The sequence below is a fragment of the Lotus japonicus genome, chromosome 5 (assembly GCF_012489685.1).
Source record: "Lotus japonicus ecotype B-129 chromosome 5, LjGifu_v1.2".
NCBI classification, from domain to species: Eukaryota; Viridiplantae; Streptophyta; class Magnoliopsida; order Fabales; family Fabaceae; genus Lotus; species Lotus japonicus.
Window position 1 is genome coordinate 31,968,074 of NC_080045.1, and position 18,578 is coordinate 31,986,651.

An 18,578-nucleotide genomic window follows, 5' to 3' on the forward strand; every position below is an offset into this window, starting at 1 on the left:
ATATATATTGATTAAAACAAATGGAATTTTCACATAATTAAATTTATTCGTGTTATTGCACCTCCCTGCAAACACCATTAGTATTTGGATGAAATTTGATTGATTCAAAAAATCAGTGGACTAAATTGAGCGAAAATATTTTGGATGACCAAAATCAATTAAGTCTAATTTTACAATTTATTATTACCGCGATTACTATCACTATTAATCCAAGATGCTGATTTTTATTAATAGGGAAAATTTCGAGTAAAAAGAAGTTAACTGCTTTTCAAATTATGTCATGGCTGGCTGCATGCTTGCTTATCACGTGGACTAATGTGAAGGGTACTTTACTGTTGTTTGAAGTTTGTTTATACATTACATGCTTGGTATATAGTGTCTAATGTCTATCAAGCAATGGCCAATCAAACAAATGTTAGTAAATAAATTTAAAAACTAAACATCTTGGAAAAACAACAAGATGCAACATTAACACTGTATTTAAAACACAAATACTCTTGCTACAATCCCTACATGGAGTAAGAAGAATAATATCAACAAAATTTTAAATCTTTTCTCATTCAGTGGTTTTGGTTACGTAGAACTAAAATGTGATACAACAGGAAAATAATATCTTTCCAATCTGACTAAAATCACTGAATCCAAGTTAAAGAATCAGGATACACTGTTGTTTCCAACAAAAAAGACGAATCTGATTTCCAACAGTCTACGACAAAGGTCCTTTCAGAAACATATCACGTAAAAATAGCTTAGTCAACATCCATGGTGTGTTCATTATCATTAGTCATGTTGCTCGACCACAGCTTTATGGTGCGATCATGGGAGACAGTAACAATATACCCACCATCTGCAACCAATAACAAAATAAGCAAATTCAGAAACGACAGACTCAGGATGTGAAAATAAGACTGATACAAGCAAAGATAATAAGTGGGAAATGCATGTACAAGGAAAATCTAAGCACATAACAAAAATGTCCGCATCTGGATTACACTTTAAGCAAAACTTCAACTAAGTTGTATTTGAGTTTAATTGAATTTTCCAGGATTTCTGGATTTATTAAGCCATTATGTTTGACGTACATTGACAGTTGCCCATAGCATGTACCCCAAAAAATCTTATTGCCACACATCACTTGCATTTCCAAATCCAATTCATTACAACTAACTACTCAGAGATATATATTCTGATAGAAACTGGACCAGATAGAGCATACAAATAGAATCTTGTGAACTGAAACAATTCACTCTACTAGAGTACAATGGCTACCGGAATTTGAGAGACAACCACTCTCCAAACAAGACCTTGAATACAATCGAGATGCCGTACCTATTCCTCCCTCCCTCCTATTTGTAACCTCTCACTCATTCCGTAACCCCCTTTAGTTAACTAACTAATCATAACAAGTACCAGCTAGTGAAAGACAACAACAGCCTCTATATATGATCCCCTACATCGCCTATACTTGTCTCACGAACACAGTTTAGGGGATCAATTCCTATCAATACCCTTAAAAGATCCACTTTGTCCTCAAGGTGGAAGACAGGAAATGCTCCTTGCATGTAGGTTGGGGGCCCTTAAGTGTTATTCAAGTTTGTTAACTGCTTCCATTTAATCAGCACCCCAAAACCTCCAGAAAATTTTACTCTGGAATCCACCACACTTCCACTTGCAACAGTCGGAGCTCTTATTCTACTAAGAATGTGGGAGCTGCTTGTCATAGCTGAAAACAAAAGCCCACCAGGATCCCACTATTTGAAACATGATGAGTTGATGACATGATCTTAATGGAAAGGAATGGTGTCCATCCCTAGGGTCTTTTGAGACATTTTGTGCAATTTCAGTAGTAGCCAGAACAATACTATCTCCTGCTTCAACAAGCATCTAAATTTCAAACTCAGCATGTTGGAACTCAAAATCTTTGGTCCCAGACAATGGAAACAATACCATCATTGCCACTATCCTCCGCCATGAACATATACTTGTTGACTTCAAGCTCTTCATTGGACAAGAAATCAGCACCAACCCTTAGGGCTTTTCTTTTGAATCAATTCTTCATTGAAAATGGCTTAAGCCTTGATTGAACATCTTCTTCAAGTGGAACACTTGTAGCCGCCATCCTCAAAATTTGCTACCAGGGAAGCTGAAGCACTTCTAAGTTCTAAGACAGATAAGAAGCTCAGGGACCAGTGGCCTAACAAGACTAGTTGCATCTTCAAAAATATTGGGCCAAGGCTGACCAGCTTTTAAGGGACCATTGAACTCCCTCCTGAACCATCAACTCGGGAATATAATGTTGGCCAACAATTGATGTTGTTGTCGTTGCCAACTTTCCCTTTCTCCCGCTGTTTCCTAAATCTCACAACTGCTTCGGTTCGGAGTTTCACACTACTCCCGGACGACCTAAGTTTTTATTTGTGAGTTGCCAAAAAGCCCCCATTATAGACCCATCACGCGCTGTGTGCATGACCCGAGGTCAGGAGGTTCCATAAGCTACTACTGCGGGTGGAACAACAATCACAACCATCCACATTCTTATCTCAACCCCTCTCATAACGACAAACATCATAGCCACACTGGGTATCATGGTTACAGTGGTGGACATTTGACTGCCTCTGGCCTTGTTTATGCCACCGTAGTCATACAAACCAAGCCATCGTATAAACATCACTATCTGGCAGCTCCAGATGGTCGTTTGACCTGCACGCTTGGCCTCCCTCCCTCTTGTATACTCTCCCATCACGAATAAAGTGGATATTTTGCAACAGAACGGAAACCAGCTTTGCTGTTGTCTCCCCTACTCAAGTATTGTTGGAAATAATAAGCTTGTCTCTTTTCAGAGTTTCCAAAAGAGAAGAAGACTGTGTCATTGTCTCAAGCATCCCAAGCTTAGTTACCAGTAGTCTTCACTCCTCTGCCACCATATGCGCGTCAGTATCACTACTCGTAAGTTCCAGCATAGAAAATCTGGCCAGCACCAGTGACAGAAAAAAACATCATCACTGCTGGCATACCATCCTCCATTGGCGAGTCAAAATCTGGCAGCTCTGACAGTGGTGGTGGGTTGACCGGACGACTGTTTTCACCACCTCCTTTGTATCGGCCATTGCTACCACGACTTGAGTTGTTGGTACTTGCCTTCCTTGTGCTGAAACCTGATAACACTGGTATGCAATTGAATAGAGAAGAAGATAGAAACTGAAACTACTTCTGCAGAATCAAAGGATTCTAGGCAAAGATTGTATTGAATTATAGAATTGGGGAAGAACAGAGAATCTAGAGTTTACAAGCCTGTTCCCACGAACAGTTCTGGTTCCTCAACCAGCCAAACACTCAATTCTCCAAAGATAGCTTCTAATGCAAGCATAGTCCTATTTATAGGCTATTTGCTCTAACTATACTAACAGCCTGTAACAGCTGTATTTGCCAGCTGGCTTATAACTGCCTCTGGCCTAATTATTACTAATTACATTTAAGTCCTTATACAATATCTAATTAGCCACTTGAGCCCTTCTTTTATACACATGTTTAATAGTTGGCTTACCCTTAGACCTATCAATACCCCCCCCTAAAAGTTTAACCTTGTCCTCAAGGGGAAAAACTGGAAAGTGGTCTTGTATCACAGCAGCTGACTCCCAAGTATTCTCACAAGGTGGTAGATTTAACCATTTGACCAAAACCTCCAAATTACCCTGCTCATCCTCCCTGACTTCCATCAAGTCTTCTGGAGTAGCTTCTAACTCTAACTCCTCATTCAGCATAGGAGGTAAAGGCTGAGGTTGCTGAGTTGCCTTTAATGCTTGCTTCAATAAGGATACATGGAACACTGGATGAATCCTAGCATGATCAGGGAGCTGCAACTTATAAGCTACTGGCCCCACCTTCTGAATTATCTTGTAAGGACCATAAAACCGAGGAGCCAACTTAGCACAAGGTCTAGATGCAATGGACTTCAACTTATAAGGCTGCAACTTAAGATAAACCCAATCACCTTCCTTAAACTGAACTGATCTCCTATGTTTATCTGCCTGTGTCTTCATCTGATTCTGAGCCTTCAGCAAGTTTTGTTTCAGCTCTTCCAAGATAGTATCCCTATTCTGAAATAACTGATTGACCTCATCAACCTTAGAAGGGATGGCACCAGCTTTGAGCAGTAAAGGGGGATCTCTGCCATACAAGGCTTTGAAAGGAGTCATACCAGCAGAGCTACTGAAGTTAGTGTTAAACCAGAATTCAGCCCAAGACAACCATTCTAACCAATTCTTAGGCTTAGGACTCACAAAGCATCGCAGATAGGTCTCCAGGCATCTATTCACCACCTCTGTTTGGCCATCGGTTTGTGGGTGATAAGAGGTGCTGAGCTTGAGGTTAGTACCAGCCAACTTGAACAACTCCTTCCAGAATTGGCTTAGAAATATAGGATCCCTGTCAGAAACTATGGTAGAGGGAAAACCATGGAGTTTAACCACTTCCTTGACAAACACCATAGCTACATCCTTAGCTGAATATGGGTGCCCCAAAGGATAGAAATGAGAGAACTTGGAAAGTCTGTCCACCACAACTAACACAGTATCTTTCCCCTGTACTCTAGGCAATCCCCCCACAAAATCCATGGAAATATCATTCCAAACCTGAGTGGGAATAGGAAGTGGTTGCAGCAAACCACTAGGAGCAAGTGTAGAGTACTTATTCCTCTGGCAGACCTCACACTCCTCAACAAATTTCTTGATATCAGCCTTCATACCCTCCCAAAATAAAAAGCTGGCAACCTTTTTATAAGTCCTGAAATGACCTGAATGGCCTCCCATGGGGGTGTCATGGCATTCTGAAATGATGACAGGAATTTTATTAGAAGACCTGGACAGTACCAATCTGTTCTTGTAATATAGCAGTCCCTTTTTGAAGTCAAACCCCTTATGTGCTGTCGGAGAAACCATTAAGTCTTGTACCACCTTCACCAGTTTAGGATCCCTCTGTAGATCCTCATTCCAACCCTCCTTCTCTGCTGTAGTGAGTACTGAAATGGCTGCATACATCATTTTCCTTGAGAGTGCATCTGCCACTGTATTTTCACTGCCCGGCTTGTATTGGATTTCAAAATCCAGTCCCACCAACTTAACAGCCCACTTGAATTGCTCATCAGAGAATAACCTCTGATCTGTTAAGAACTTCAAACTTCTCTGATTAGTGCGTATGATAAAGTGTCTTCCTAACAAATAGTGCCTCCATTTTTGAATGGCTTGCACAAGGGCCATCAACTCCCTTTCATATACAGACTTCAGTTGGGCTCTAGGGGAGAGACCTTTGCTCCAGAAAGCTAATGGTTTGCCCTCTTGCATCAACACTGCCCCCAAGCCTTTACTTGATGCATCGGTTTTCACTACAAAAGTCTTGGAAAAATCTGGTACTGTCAACAATGGAAGGTTTATTATGGCAGACTTCAACTTTTCAAAGGCTTCCAAGGCTGCACCTTCCCACTTGTAACTTTCCTTCTTAAGTAAATCAGTTAGAGGTTTGGCAATCTTACCATAGTCCTTGACAAAACGCCTGTAGTAGCCCGTGAGGCCCAAGAATCCTCTTAGTCCCTTGATATCCTTAGGTGCTGGCCAATCTTTCATGGCTGCTATCTTGGAAGGATCAGCAGCAACTCCTTCTCCTGAGATAATATGTCCTAAGTACTCTAAGCTTGTTTGTCCAAAGCTGCATTTCTTTTTGTTTGCCTTAAGAGAATGCTCCTCAAGCAAGCCTAGCACCTGCTGTAAATGGAAACTATGAGTGTGCAGGTCAGGGCTGTACACTAGTATGTCATCAAAAAATACTAGTGCAAACTTCCTCAAGAATGGTTTCAGCACTCTATTCATGAGAGCTTGGAATGTTGATGGTGCATTAGTGAGCCCAAAGGGCATCACCAAGAACTCATAGTGTCCCTCATGAGTTCTGAAGGCTGTCTTTTCCACATCTTCTTTTTTGATCCTGATTTGGTGATAGCCAGATTTCAAATCTAGCTTAGAAAACACCTTAGCACCCCCAAGCTCATCCAGCAGCTCCTCAATAATGGGAATAGGGAATTTGTTTGGTATTGTAATTTTATTCAGGGCCCTATAGTCTACACAGAACCGCCACCCTCCATCCTTCTTCTTTACTAAGATAATGGGGCTGGAATAGGGACTGATGCTAGGCCTTATCACTCCAGCCTCTAGCATCTCTGCCACTAGCCTCTCAATTTTAGTTTTCTGGTAGTAGGGGCATTTGTAAGGCCTGAGGTTGGGAATGTTGGCCCCTTCCTTTAAATGTATGGCATGATCTTGTTCCCTCTCAGGGGGTAAGCCCTGGGGATCAAGGAAAACAGACCCAAACTGCTCCATAATGGCTCTTATTTCTGCTGGCACTTCCTTCTCATTCTTGAGGGCCTTCTCTTTTGTGTCACAATGTAACATAAGTCCCTGGCCTTCTTGCTTCAAAACCTGCATAAGTACCCCAAAAGACAATTCTGTCTTAGTCAATGAGGGGTCTCCCACAAGAGTATGTATCTCATTCCCTTGTTTCAGGGTCAGCCACATCTTTCCAAAGTCAGCCTTGATTTCTCCTAGACTGGCCAGCCAATTCAACCCTAGCACCACATCCACTCCCTTGAGATTGAATAGATAGAAATCCTGTATGACTTCTAAAGTCTGAATGAGCAACTTCATCTTGGAACACCTTCCCTTGCTCATGACTTTATAACCATCTCCTACTTCAACAGTATAAGTTGGTGTGGCTTCTACCGGTAGTTGGATTTGTTCTACCAAAAGTTTAGAGATGAAATTATGGGAAGCTCCGCAGTCAATTAGTACCACCACAGTATGTGATCCAATTCTGCCCTCCATTTTCCAACTTTTTGTTGTGAGTCCAGTCATAGAACATAGTGATAATTTGAGAGAGTTGAATTCCAGGACAGCATCTTCAAACTCCACTCCATCTCCTTCATCTTCTTCTTCCATTAGAATCATTCTCAGTTGCTTGTTCTTGCATTTATGATCACTGCTGTAGGGTTCATCACACCTGAAGCACAGGTTCTTATCTCTTTTTTCCTTCATTTCAGCACCAGTCAGGTGCTTGTATTCACCTCCTCTAGCCCTGGAGCTTTCTCCTACTCCACTGTTCCTAGAAGCCAGGGAAACACTTCCCACAGAAGAGCTTTCTTGCTTCTGTTCCATATTAGTGTTTGGTTCCACAGTCACCACTTTATTGTAGCTATTGCTTCTATATGAATTATTAGGCCTCACAAACCCTGTGCCACTTTTCTTTGTCATAATCAGATTCTTCTGCTCTATGAGAGTAGCTTTTTGTATAACCTCTGCTAGTGTTCCTAACTCAAACAACCTAACCTGAGCTTTAATGTCTTCTTTCAACCCATTCAAAAAGATCCCTCTAACAAAGTCATGGTCAATTTCCTTCAAAGCCCCAGCATATTTCTCAAATTCTTCTATATACTCTTCTACTGTCCCCTTCTGTTTTAATGACAACAGCAATTCAAATGGATTTGGATCATAGAGGGTTGAAATCTTCTTACCACAGCAATCTTGAAGCATTCCCATGTTGGATTTGGGTTGCATCTTTCCCACCATTGGTACCAACTAAGGGCTCTGCCTTCCAAAGCTACCATTGTAGCTTGCATTCGATCTGCTTCTGTCACCTCCCTTAGAGCAAAGTACCTTTCAAGCCTCTGAGTACATCCCACTGCATCTTCACCAGAGAAAATGGGAATTTCCAACTTCCTCCACTGATTTCGTGAGGGATTCCTCCATCTATGCTCTTTTCCTTTCCCTGACCCACTGCCTTCATCATCTGAAGTATCATTCCTTCGGTTTTCCCATCTGGATTCGAGTGCGGCGACGAGTTCCTCTGTCTTCTTCGCGCGCGCCTCAAAGAGCTCCAATCTTGCTCGCAATTCCTCCCTCTCCTGTCGCAATTCATCGATCTCTTGATTCCAGCTTGGTTCGCTTCTAGCCATCTGTCGAGTAACCACCATACAGAGTCGCAGATTCGCGTGGATCCCTCAGGCACCAGGATGGTGCTCTGATACCAGTGATAACACTGGTATGCAATTGAATAGAGAAGAAGATAGAAATTGAAACTACTTCTGCAGAATCAAAGGATTCTAGGCAAAGATTGTATTGAATTATAGAATTGGGGAAGAACAGAGAATCTAGGGTTTACAAGCCTGTTCCCACGAACAGTTCTGGTTCCTCAACCAGCCAAACACTCAATTCTCCAAAGATAGCTTCTAATGCAAGCATAGTCCTATTTATAGGCTATTTGCTCTAACTATACTAACAGCCTGTAACAGCTGTATTTGCCAGCTGGCTTATAACTGCCTCTGGCCTAATTATTACTAATTACATTTAAGTCCTTATACAATATCTAATTAGCCACTTGAGCCCTTCTTTTATACACATGTTTAATAGTTGGCTTACCCTTAGACCTATCAAAACCAATCTCCTCCATTGCATCCATCAACACCTCTACTATTAAGACCACAATTCTTTGCTTATGGGTTTTGATCATCTTGCCTTTATTTCTGCTCTAGTATTACTATTATCTGAAGCAATTTTTCCTTCACCATCTTTATCGTTAGGTATGTTTTCTTCACTTTTCTAGCTTCTCCAACGTGGATTTCTCCTCCATAATCACTGTTTCCTCTTCATTTCTGATCTTGCTGCTGCGCCCGCTTTCATATGATTCTTTCTTTTCCAAGATTTCTACCCTCCCCACCCCACCCTCCCCACCCCCGCAATTCTTGTTTCTGTTCTATGCCTATTTTTTACGTCCCCCGCTTCAGATTCTTTTCCCCCTCACTGAGATACCACTAAGTCTAAGTCAGTTTATACTTCCTCATCTTGAATCCATTCTGGTATATCCCGATCCAATTATGGCTGGAACTTCTTGAGCATAGCCTTCACGAACTCCCACCCCGTTGCATTTTGGCTGCTCCTTTTCCAGCAAAACGACCAATTGATAGTACTCACACAGTCCCACTCATCGCCGATGAAGTTCATGTTAGTTTCTTCACCTTAGGTACTCCAAAGGCCTCAAAATGCAGCTCTACATTGATCAGCCACAAATAGGCCTGCCTTCCATCAAATGATCAAATCATGTTCAATAACCATCACGCACAGGTCCAAGATCAGAGTTCAAATACCAGTTGATAGAAATTGGATCAGATAGAGCATACAAATGGAATCTTTACTACTCAAACAAATCACTCTACAAGAGTATAAGGGCTCCTGGTATTTGGGAGACTAACACTCTCCATACAAGATCTTGAATCTTGATTATAATTGAGATACCCCATATATTCCCCCATCCTTATTTATAGCCACTCCTCACTCATTCTCAATCTATTTGGGATTTTGTAATAGTGTGAAGTGCTTCGAGTCATTGCTATTTGACCCAGATCTAAAAACGTTGAGGCATTTCGAATTGTCTGACACAGACAAAGTCATAGAAAATCTGAGCATAGCGCTTCCGCTGTTCGTGTTCTTTTGATCTCATTTCACCGCTTAACTAGAAGTTCCCTCTGCCCCTACCATACTCCAGCTAGCTCGTTTCCACCAGTCCTTATCCTTCTATTAGTGGTACTATTACAAGATTCTGGTTCAGAAATGATCTATTAATGATCTATTTCTATAGCTAGAAATTTCAAAAGAGCAGAAAGATCACAGTGTACCCTTTAACAAACTAACTAACTAACAATAACAACTATCAGCTAGTTAGTCACAATAAAATCCCCTACATCTCTCCTACTTTTTCTGTCATAAACACGCAGGAGCAAGGTTGTCAAACTCTCGAGTTAACTCTTAGAATCGTACGAGTCTACGTTTCTAGGTCAAAAAAACGAGTTAACTCGACGAGTCTACCTCCCCAAAACGAGTCTACGTTGTATATGAATATCAGTATAGTTCTTCACATTTTTCATACACTATGACAAGTTTTATTAAGTTTTTTTTTGTAGACTCGTACGAGTTTACGAGTTAACTCGACGAAACGAGTCTACCTCCCCAAAACGAGTCTACGTAGACTCTCGAGTTTGACAACCTTGCGCAGGAGATACATTCCTCATATTCCTCAGTTTTTTAATACATCAATTAATTTCTTTTTAAAACATTGAAATGAGCACAAGACATAGACATAGTGAAATTTAAAATTCAATCACCTAATAGATTAAGACATAAATAAGCAAAAAAGGATTTAAAATAAGAGACATAGATGTATAATTCCTTCCTAAGATAGAAATCATACCTCCAAGAACATCCAAAGAAGTAACTTTTGCTTCATGCCCAGATAGTGTTTTCACAGGCTTAAAGTCACGGGCTGACCAAACCTGGAGTTAACAAATAAATAAAAATAAATGTCCTGAAATGAAAATCACTACTAAAGAGACGTATTCTTAACAATACATTCTTTAAGTTTCAAATAGAATATATACCTTAGCTGTCATGTCATATGAGCCAGTTACCAAAAAGTAACCTTCTTGGGGCTCAAATTTAACTTGGGATATTAAATTGGAGTGAGCAGGAATGGTGTACAAAGATTTCTTCTTCCTTAAATCCCAAATGCGACAAGTGTTGTCTTCACCACCCGTGGCTAAATGATATCCATTAGGTGAAAAACTAATGCCAAGAATCTATAAATAAAATCATGGTCAGACTTACGAAATTTGAGTGTAAAAACAGATTTTGAAAGAAAGAGAGAAAGGAAGGGGGAGGTCTTTAATGTCTCACCGGTTTGACATGACCTTCAAGAGCAAGAATACTTCTCCCAGTTCGCAGGTCCCAAACACGAGCAAGAGAATCGAGTCCACATGACGCAGCTAATGATCCATCATGGTGGAAAGCTAAACCATATACACTTCTACTATGGCCTTCTTGAAGAAGCAACTCCTCTCCTGTTTCTATGTCCCATAATCTCCAAGTCTTGTCAAAACTAGCAGTACCTAGGTACTTCCCTGATGGATGGAAGGCAATGCGTGCAAGACGGTCAAGATGACCCTCAAATGTCTTCAAAAGAGATCCCTGATCATTCCAATACTTTGCAGTCCGATCAGCCGAGGCAGTTGCCAAGTGATTATGCACAGGAGAATAAGCAATATCAGTGGCACGCTCTGTATGACCCTTAAAGGTAGAAGTTTTTCTTATTTCAGGCATGCTCCATAACTTGGAAGCTCCAGTAAGAGAACTACAAAAGAAAAACAATACCACTAGTAGGTTAGACTATAATAGTTTCAAAGGCAAGGAAGAGGGAAAAGTCAGGCTTAAGATGCCTACTCAATTTGCTTGAACAACATACCAGGTAGCTAGCCTTTTTCCATCCCGTGAGAATGAGCAACCGGTAAGTGGACGATCATCTCCAATTTCACTAAATTCAAGCCTCAAATCCCCAGCCTGCTCCAATGCCCATTTCATCTCTGCATCCGGATCTTCATCCGGATCATCTCTTCTTCTCTGAGCACGTTGAAGACGTGACGCTGCCCTCACTAAAGAATATTTAGCAATATCAATTCTAGCATCCCGGAGAGATTTCGACCCCTCAGTGTAAAAAGGATACTGCAGTTCTTCCTCAGCCTCATCTTTCGGAGCAGAAGCTGCAGCCTCCTCATCCTCATGAGCTTTCATCAACTTTTCCAGCTGACCTTCAGCATCCAGCTTTGCCATAATCATCCGCAACCTGTCTCGTCTCTCCATCTCCCTCTCACCAAAGAGAGTGATCGGCTCACCAAGGTGGCGAAGACGAGCTCGCACAGCCATGTCATTCGTAGGAACAGCAAGCGCGGCAGCACGCCTCTTCAACAAGAGTTCCTGCTTCGCTTTTTCCTGCCGCTCCCTGACCTGTCTACTCTCTTCAGATATCTCATACTCCCCGGTACCCTTGTTAATCCTGGTGGTGTCCGCGTCATCATGGTCCGAATCAGAATCGCTAGATCCAACCTCGCCATTTTGCGGCACAGGTGGCCGAATAACCGGTGCCCGCGGTAGCGGTAGCGGTGCCAGTGGGCGGATACCCAGAGAGGGAGGAATTGAGGGAATAGGAGCAAGAGGGGGTACAACAGAAGGAGTAATAACTGGTACAATAACAGGTTGTACTGGCAGGGGCAAAGCTGAATGATCAGATGAAACATCAGAGGCTGTTACAGTGGGTTCTGCTGAGGTATTTTCCTGCTCCACTTCCATGATTCCTAGACAACCAAACATAAAAAATTAAAACAGACAGCTCAGTACTATAAACCTAGTGGTCTTGAACCACAGCAAATTCCAAACAAGAATAAAAACACAACAACTGAAAATTTTACACTATAAAATTACAGTGCAATTTTTAACTTAACCATCATTAGCATAAAATCCACATAAATTTTCTCAGCATCCAACTCTAATAATTTATATACATGAAAGGTGATAAAACAGATGAAAAAAAAGGAGTAAGAACATATATGGGAGAATCCAGATACACACAAACAAACACCTTGAAGGCTTGGACGGAGACGGCGGCAGGGAAGGTGCGCTGCGAATGTGCGACGGCGAGCAGGTTGCTCTATGCAGTATGCGACGGCAGAGAGGATTGCGACATTAGGTTAGGGTTTTGCTCACAGTGAGAGTGTGACCGGATACATCCAGCAGTTTACACTAGAGTTTGAGCAGAGAGAGAAGTATATGAGAGAGATCAGAGAGGTATCGGAGAGAGCTCCCCCTATTTAGTTTGACATGGGGCACGACAAAAAGAGAAGGAGAGTATAGGGATCACTAAAGAGAAGAAGATGTGAGAAATTTATCTTTGGCTTAATTACACACTCTTGGCCTCCCCACTTAATGCCAATGTGTGATCCGAGTTCCTAAATTTTAAAAATTGTATTTTGTTGTAAATGGAATTACCATCTTGGATCAATAGGCCAAGCCCATGTATTTTGTCTATCTATGTTAATCTAACTCTATAAATATAGAGGAGGTTACATCAAGCAACCAACCCTCATTCCACAATATTACTTGTCACTCTTGCTTCTCCCTTCTCCCCTCTCACCTTCTCACTTGTACTCCTTTCATTTCATAACATATTTGTGGTTCCAAACGTTATACTTTATCAATAATGTTGGTCTCATGTTCATATTTTGTTAGAAATCTAACTTTGTTCGCCTTAACAGTTTTGGTCCCCCGTTCATTTTTAGATTTGATGATAGGAAAAACCGAAAAGGGGTTTATGCTGTTGAAGCATTGATGTTGTGCTTGCTTTCGACAAGAAAGAGTCTCACTCCAACAAGAAGTTGTCTCAAAAGATGAATATAATAGTAAAGCAATTGGCAAATTACGACCAAGGAAGAAGAGTTTGATGACCAAGAGAAGGCAATGGAGATTCTCATAACAACCCAAAGTCAAACACCAACAATTTAGGTTGGAAGAGTCACCCGAATTTCTCGTGGAGAGATCCACAGAAGTCTGGTGGACCTGAAAATTCCAAGCAATATTCGAATTAGGAATCTTATGGCCTAGACTATAAGACCAAGAATTTATACTGGAAAATAAACTTATTTAGTTCCACTTTTATGCTTTTTAATCGTATTAGCTTAAGTATGTGTGTAAGAAGTGAATGAATTAAACAAAAGAGAAAATAATATTCATGACATACTTAAAGTGGTGCTATATTTCGAGTGGTAAATTCTTGACACCACGAAGAATTTTGGTTATGTTTTGAAATATATAGTCGAAAACTGCATGCCGCCATAAAATCCTAATTATTCCCCAAATATTATTTGAGCCAAAAATTGACATTTTTCTTATCTTTATGGTGATGTGTGTTTAATTCTAAATTTTTTTACTATAGTATTGCTAGATTCATTTTCGGAGCCCGAGCAAAGTTTCTGACTAGCTATTAGAAGCCTATTAAGCTATTACTTAAAGTTAAGAGGTGAATAATGTAAGACCCCAAATTAAATAAATTTTCGTGTTGTTAGCGCTGCTCGTGGTTTTTAATTGAATATTTTGTGTTCGAATTAATATTCGTGCGCGTAAGGGCAGGAAATATTATGTGGCGTTAATAACTTGTTATGATTTATTTCGGTAAATTTAACTTTCTGTTTCGTTAATTTTCCCAACCACAGAAAAGCGCGCGTTTGTGCACTATATGTGTATGGGACGAAATACATGTGTGTATTTCCCAACCCGATTTTAATTATGATCTTGTGGTATTTTTGAGTGTGATTACTTGTATTTGGATGCTTAAGTTTGGAGGGAAAATTCAAAGTAAAGAGGTAAGTGGTGATTATGTCATGAAAGTGAGATAAAGCTCACTTTTTCACTTAGAAGACAAAATAGGAAAAAAAAACAAGAGAATTACCTCTTTAAGTGAGGCATATGAGTTAATCAACTCTTTGATGAAGGAAGGTTAACCCTTTTAGCTATGCATTACGAGAAGTTTAGTTTAAGTTAGACATGTCTTCTTACTTAAGTAAAGTAGTCAAAAGTTTCCTAATGAGACAAACCACATGTCCTCATGCATAATTTTTACCGAAGGTAAATAAGTTAACCTCACCCACTCTCTCATTTATGCCATGCGGATAACACACTCAAATATACAAGTATGTTTTCTTCATTTCTTCTCATTTTACACATTCTTGAGTCTTGAGAGATCAAGAGAAAGAAACTTAGGGAGATATTGAGAGCTTGAGAGAAAACACTTTTCTTCTTCATTCTTCCTTTTCTAAAGCCGACACCCTCATCATCATCTTCCATCATCAAGACTCAAGTTTTTCCTCTTGAGTTCTTCTATAAAGAGGTAGTTTTCATCCTCCTCTTCCTTGTGATATGCATTGTGGAGCATAAAAATGTTTTATTAATGTTCTAAAGTTCAAAGATAACAACTTTTCCTTTTCTTTCTTCTTAAAAGTTGTGGAGCATACCATGAGCTTTGCGTTGATGTGAAAAAGAGCTTGAAAGTTGAGTTTTTCATGTTAGCGATTTCTTGAATGGAGCTTTTGCACTAAACCCTTTTGGAAAGTTTATTCACCATCTTTTGATCTATGTTGTTGGACTGGGCGAGACCCCAGGGTCCCTCGCCCAGGGGCGCTGGCCTAAGGCAAGGAGCGCATCAAGGACTTGGGCCTTTGTCCCGGAGGCTCAACCGGCCCATTAGGATGATTTAGAGGCGCTAGGCCCAACTCCCCCAACTATAAATAGGGGAGGAGTACCAATTGTAAAGGACTCTTAGCTCATTTGAGAAATAACAAGCTAGAAATTCAGTTACTTTCTCTCTCTAAGCGGTTACGCTCTCATTCTCTCTAGGAATCTCACATCACGTTCCTTGCACCTTAGGTACTATACTTCATCTCAATGTTCATGATGGAACATTTGGCGCCGTCTGTGGGGAACGATAGATTTCGATTCCCGGACTACGTGGAGCATGGTTTAGCTGAGTGAAGTTCGTTTTTTCGTGCGATTCTCTTCGGTTTTCGATTTTTGAGTCAAATTCTTGATTTGTTGGTGGCACGTAATGGAAGCGCAACGTCGACAAAGCGAACGAAGGATGAAACACACGCACAATCCGCGTCAAGCATATAGAAGGCGACGCGAGAAGGAGGCGGAATCTTCAGTCTCCTTATTGAAATCCTCAGAAGGAAAACCGCCGTCACCCTGCTCGGTGGACACTCTCAGAGATTGGCGGTGGCTGATTCGCGACATAAGTCGTGGTTTGGAGCAGTAGGACACGGAGGCCCGGGAAGCAAATACAACGGCGGAGCTTCGGATGTTGCAAAGGGAAAGCTATTGGAAATCCTCAAAGGAATGGAGAAACTCATCTCTAAAAGGAAAGCTGGCGCGCCTGGACACACCGTCTACATCGGAAATCCTCTAAGAGCCGTTAACAACGCGAATAAGCGGCAAGGTAGGAGGCGAGTGGTGCGTTTATCACCAGGCCATGGGCCACATCATAGAGGAGTGCCGCACGTTGCAGCGTGAAGTTGGGAAACTGATAGCGGCGGGAAGACCTACTAGAGTGCAGGTCGGTAGAGCTCCAATACCCAAAGGAGTACACACGATTGCCGGAGGGTTTGGAGGAGGAGGAGTCACCAGTGCAGCTAGGAAGCGGTATGCTAGAGCAGTGAACACGGTAGCAAAAGTTCCTTTCGGTTTTTCACATCCAGACATTACATTTTCGTCCGATGACTTCGTTGGAATAAAGCCACATCTAGACGATCCGATTGTAATCCTCCTTCGCGTCAACCAACTTAATGTACAACGAGTACTTTTGGATCAAGGGAGTTCAGCAGACATCATTTACGGCGGGGTATTTGATCGGCTCGGCTTGAGCGAGGCAGATCTCACTCCTTATGCAGGGACTCTGGTGGGGTTTGCGGGCGAGCAAGTATGGGTGAGAGGCGTCCTTGACCTTGATACCACATTCGGCGAGCGAGAGAACGCTAGGACGCTGAGGGTGAAATACTTGATCCTAGGAACGGAGGGATCGTACAACATGATAATTGGCAGGAACACCTTGAACTGGTTGTGCGCTGTGATTTTGACGGCACACTTGGCGGTTAAATATCCTTTGCCGAATTGACAAATTGGGAGAGTGGCTGTGGACCAGAAAACGGCGAGGGAGTGCTACTGCAACGCGGTAGACCGCTACGGGAAAAGGGACGCTTCGGTGGGACATCGATGCAACGAGGTCGATGCGCCGGAGGAAAACCTAGATCCAAGGGGCGAAGGGCGAGTCAACAGGCCCACGCCAATAGAGGAGACCAATGAACTGAAATTTGGCGAGAAGATACTCAAGATAAGGACCCGACTGACTGAGGCCCAGGAACAGCGATTATCAAAGCTATTGGGCGAGAACTTGGACCTCTTTGCTTGGAGTCACAAAGACATGCCAGGGATAGACCCGAACTTCATTTGCCACAGGCTGGCGCTAAATCCCGGAATTAAACCAGTGACCCAGACGCGCCGGCGAATGGGTGATGAAAAGGAGAAGGCAATCCAGCAGGAGGTGAACAAATTACTGGCGGCGGACTTCATCTGGGAAATTAAGTATCCTACTTGGCTGGCGAATGTGGTAATGGTAAAGAAGGCGAACGGAAAATGACGGATGTGTGTAGACTACACAGACCTGAACAAGGTGTGTCCAAAAGATTCTTATCCATTACCGAGCATAGACAAGCTAGTGGATGGAGCGTCGGGAAATGAGCTGCTGAGTCTGATGGATGCCTATTCGGGATATCACCAAATCAAGATGCACCCGTCGAATGAAGACAAAACTACCTTCATGACCGCTAGGGTAAACTACTGTTATCAAACTATGCCATTTGGGCTGAAGAATGCAGGGGCGACGTATCAGTGGTTGATGGATAGGGTATTTGAGGGTCAGGTAGGAAGGAACATGGAGGTATATGTCGATGATATGATCGTGAAATCGGTTTTGGGATCAAGCCATCATGAGGATTTGACGGAAGCTTTTGGCAGGCTCCGAAAACATAATATGAGGCTCAATCCGGAGAAGTGTTCTTTTGGTATACAGGGCGGGAAGTTTTTAGGCTTCATGATTACGTCAAGAGGGATTGAGATCAATCCAGATAAGTGCAAAGCGATCCAAGAAATGAAAAGCCCCAGCAGTGTAAAAGAGGTGCAGCGATTGACAGGGCGGATTGCAGCCCTGTCCAGGTTTCTCCCTCATTCGGGCGACAAGTCGGCCCCATTCTTCAAGTGCTTAAAGAAGAATGCGGCGTTCGAGTGGAGTTCAGAATGCGAAGAAGCCTTTTGATATGCCCCAAGGTGATGCAAGGGCTTGATGGATCGTCTAGGATGATTTTAGGACTTGAGAAATCAGAGTTGGAAGGGAAAAACAAAGAACAATTTCGTGCAAGGAAAAAAAAATGGACAGAATTGGAATGGAACTTTATGAATATGGAAGTGCAGACGTCACACAAAGGTGGTGGCAAACCTTTGATATGTCAAGGTCTTGAATCACTCAAGGGATATGAGAATCACTCTCAACAAACTGAACTAACTCAGAGAAAATAATCTTATTCATTCATAATCTGTCAATTACAATGAAGGAGTTTTCCTTACAAAGAAGAAGAAAATTCAGCCTAGTTACAAAAATGATGAGGTGTAATTTCTCTAGGAGAATCCTAGGCTAGGAGTTACAAATTAAAAGAGGAAGTTAGTGTTTTGCTTCAGCCCTGGGCGTGTATTTGGTGGCTGATTGCTTCATGTAACTCCCTTTCTTAATTGTTATTCATGACCAGGGAACATAGCATTCAATGCTCTTTATGCACTTAATTTCCTTGTCTTTGTAACTCCATTCTTGGCTTTGAAAGCTCTTCAATCCTTTGACTTGGCTGATGTAACTCCTCCATTCAGAACTTATTCAAATTCAAACACATTCAAAGAGTTTTAAGAAAGGAATGGGTCCCCCCTCCCTTTAAGCCCTTCATGCGCCAGATGCACACACACACACACCACTTGAAGTGGATTAAACACACTAAAATAAAATTCAGCAACATAATACATTTGGACCCAACTTATTCAATTGGTCATATGCATATTTATTGAATTAAAATA

General features: G+C 41.7%; 2 protein-coding genes across 3 annotated transcripts; one reads left to right on the plus strand and one right to left on the minus strand.

The window, feature by feature from the left end:
* Positions 1-533: 533 nt before the first annotated feature.
* LOC130717013 (U4/U6 small nuclear ribonucleoprotein PRP4-like protein) lies at positions 534-12,838 on the minus strand. 2 transcript variants are annotated; one of them, XM_057567102.1, is made up of 6 exons: positions 12,489-12,838; positions 11,329-12,214; positions 10,764-11,217; positions 10,469-10,666; positions 10,282-10,363; positions 534-847 (listed from the first exon to the last, which is right to left on the minus strand). In XM_057567102.1, the coding sequence occupies exons 2-6, from the start codon at positions 12,207-12,209 to the stop codon at positions 750-752; spliced, it is 1,713 nt and encodes a 570-aa protein (XP_057423085.1). In that variant the 5' UTR covers positions 12,210-12,214; positions 12,489-12,838; the 3' UTR covers positions 534-749. The 2 variants fall into 2 exon arrangements, with proteins under 2 accessions (XP_057423085.1, XP_057423084.1); XM_057567101.1 differs by having other exon boundaries at positions 12,499-12,837.
* A 3,098-nt stretch (positions 12,839-15,936) lies between these two features.
* Positions 15,937-17,100, plus strand: LOC130719444 (uncharacterized). The gene is made up of 2 exons (XM_057570071.1): positions 15,937-16,383; positions 16,606-17,100. The coding sequence occupies exons 1-2, from the start codon at positions 15,937-15,939 to the stop codon at positions 17,098-17,100; spliced, it is 942 nt and encodes a 313-aa protein (XP_057426054.1).
* The last annotated feature ends 1,478 nt before the right edge of the window (positions 17,101-18,578 follow it).

Excerpts from the sequence above, each read along its gene's own strand:
- LOC130717013 (XM_057567102.1), bottom strand. The coding sequence starts at position 12,209 with ATGGAAGTGGAGCAGGAAAATACCTCAGCAGAACCCACTGTAACAGCC. Across the intron at positions 11,218-11,328 it reads GGAAAAAGGCTAGCTACCTG|TTCTCTTACTGGAGCTTCCA; the intron begins GTATGTTGTTCA and ends TTTCTTTTGTAG. Across the intron at positions 848-10,281 it reads TTCTTTGGATGTTCTTGGAG|ATGGTGGGTATATTGTTACT; the intron begins GTATGATTTCTA and ends TATTGGTTGCAG.
- LOC130719444 (XM_057570071.1), top strand. The coding sequence starts at position 15,937 with ATGGGCCACATCATAGAGGAGTGCCGCACGTTGCAGCGTGAAGTTGGG. Across the intron at positions 16,384-16,605 it reads TGGGGTTTGCGGGCGAGCAA|AAAACGGCGAGGGAGTGCTA; the intron begins GTATGGGTGAGA and ends GCTGTGGACCAG.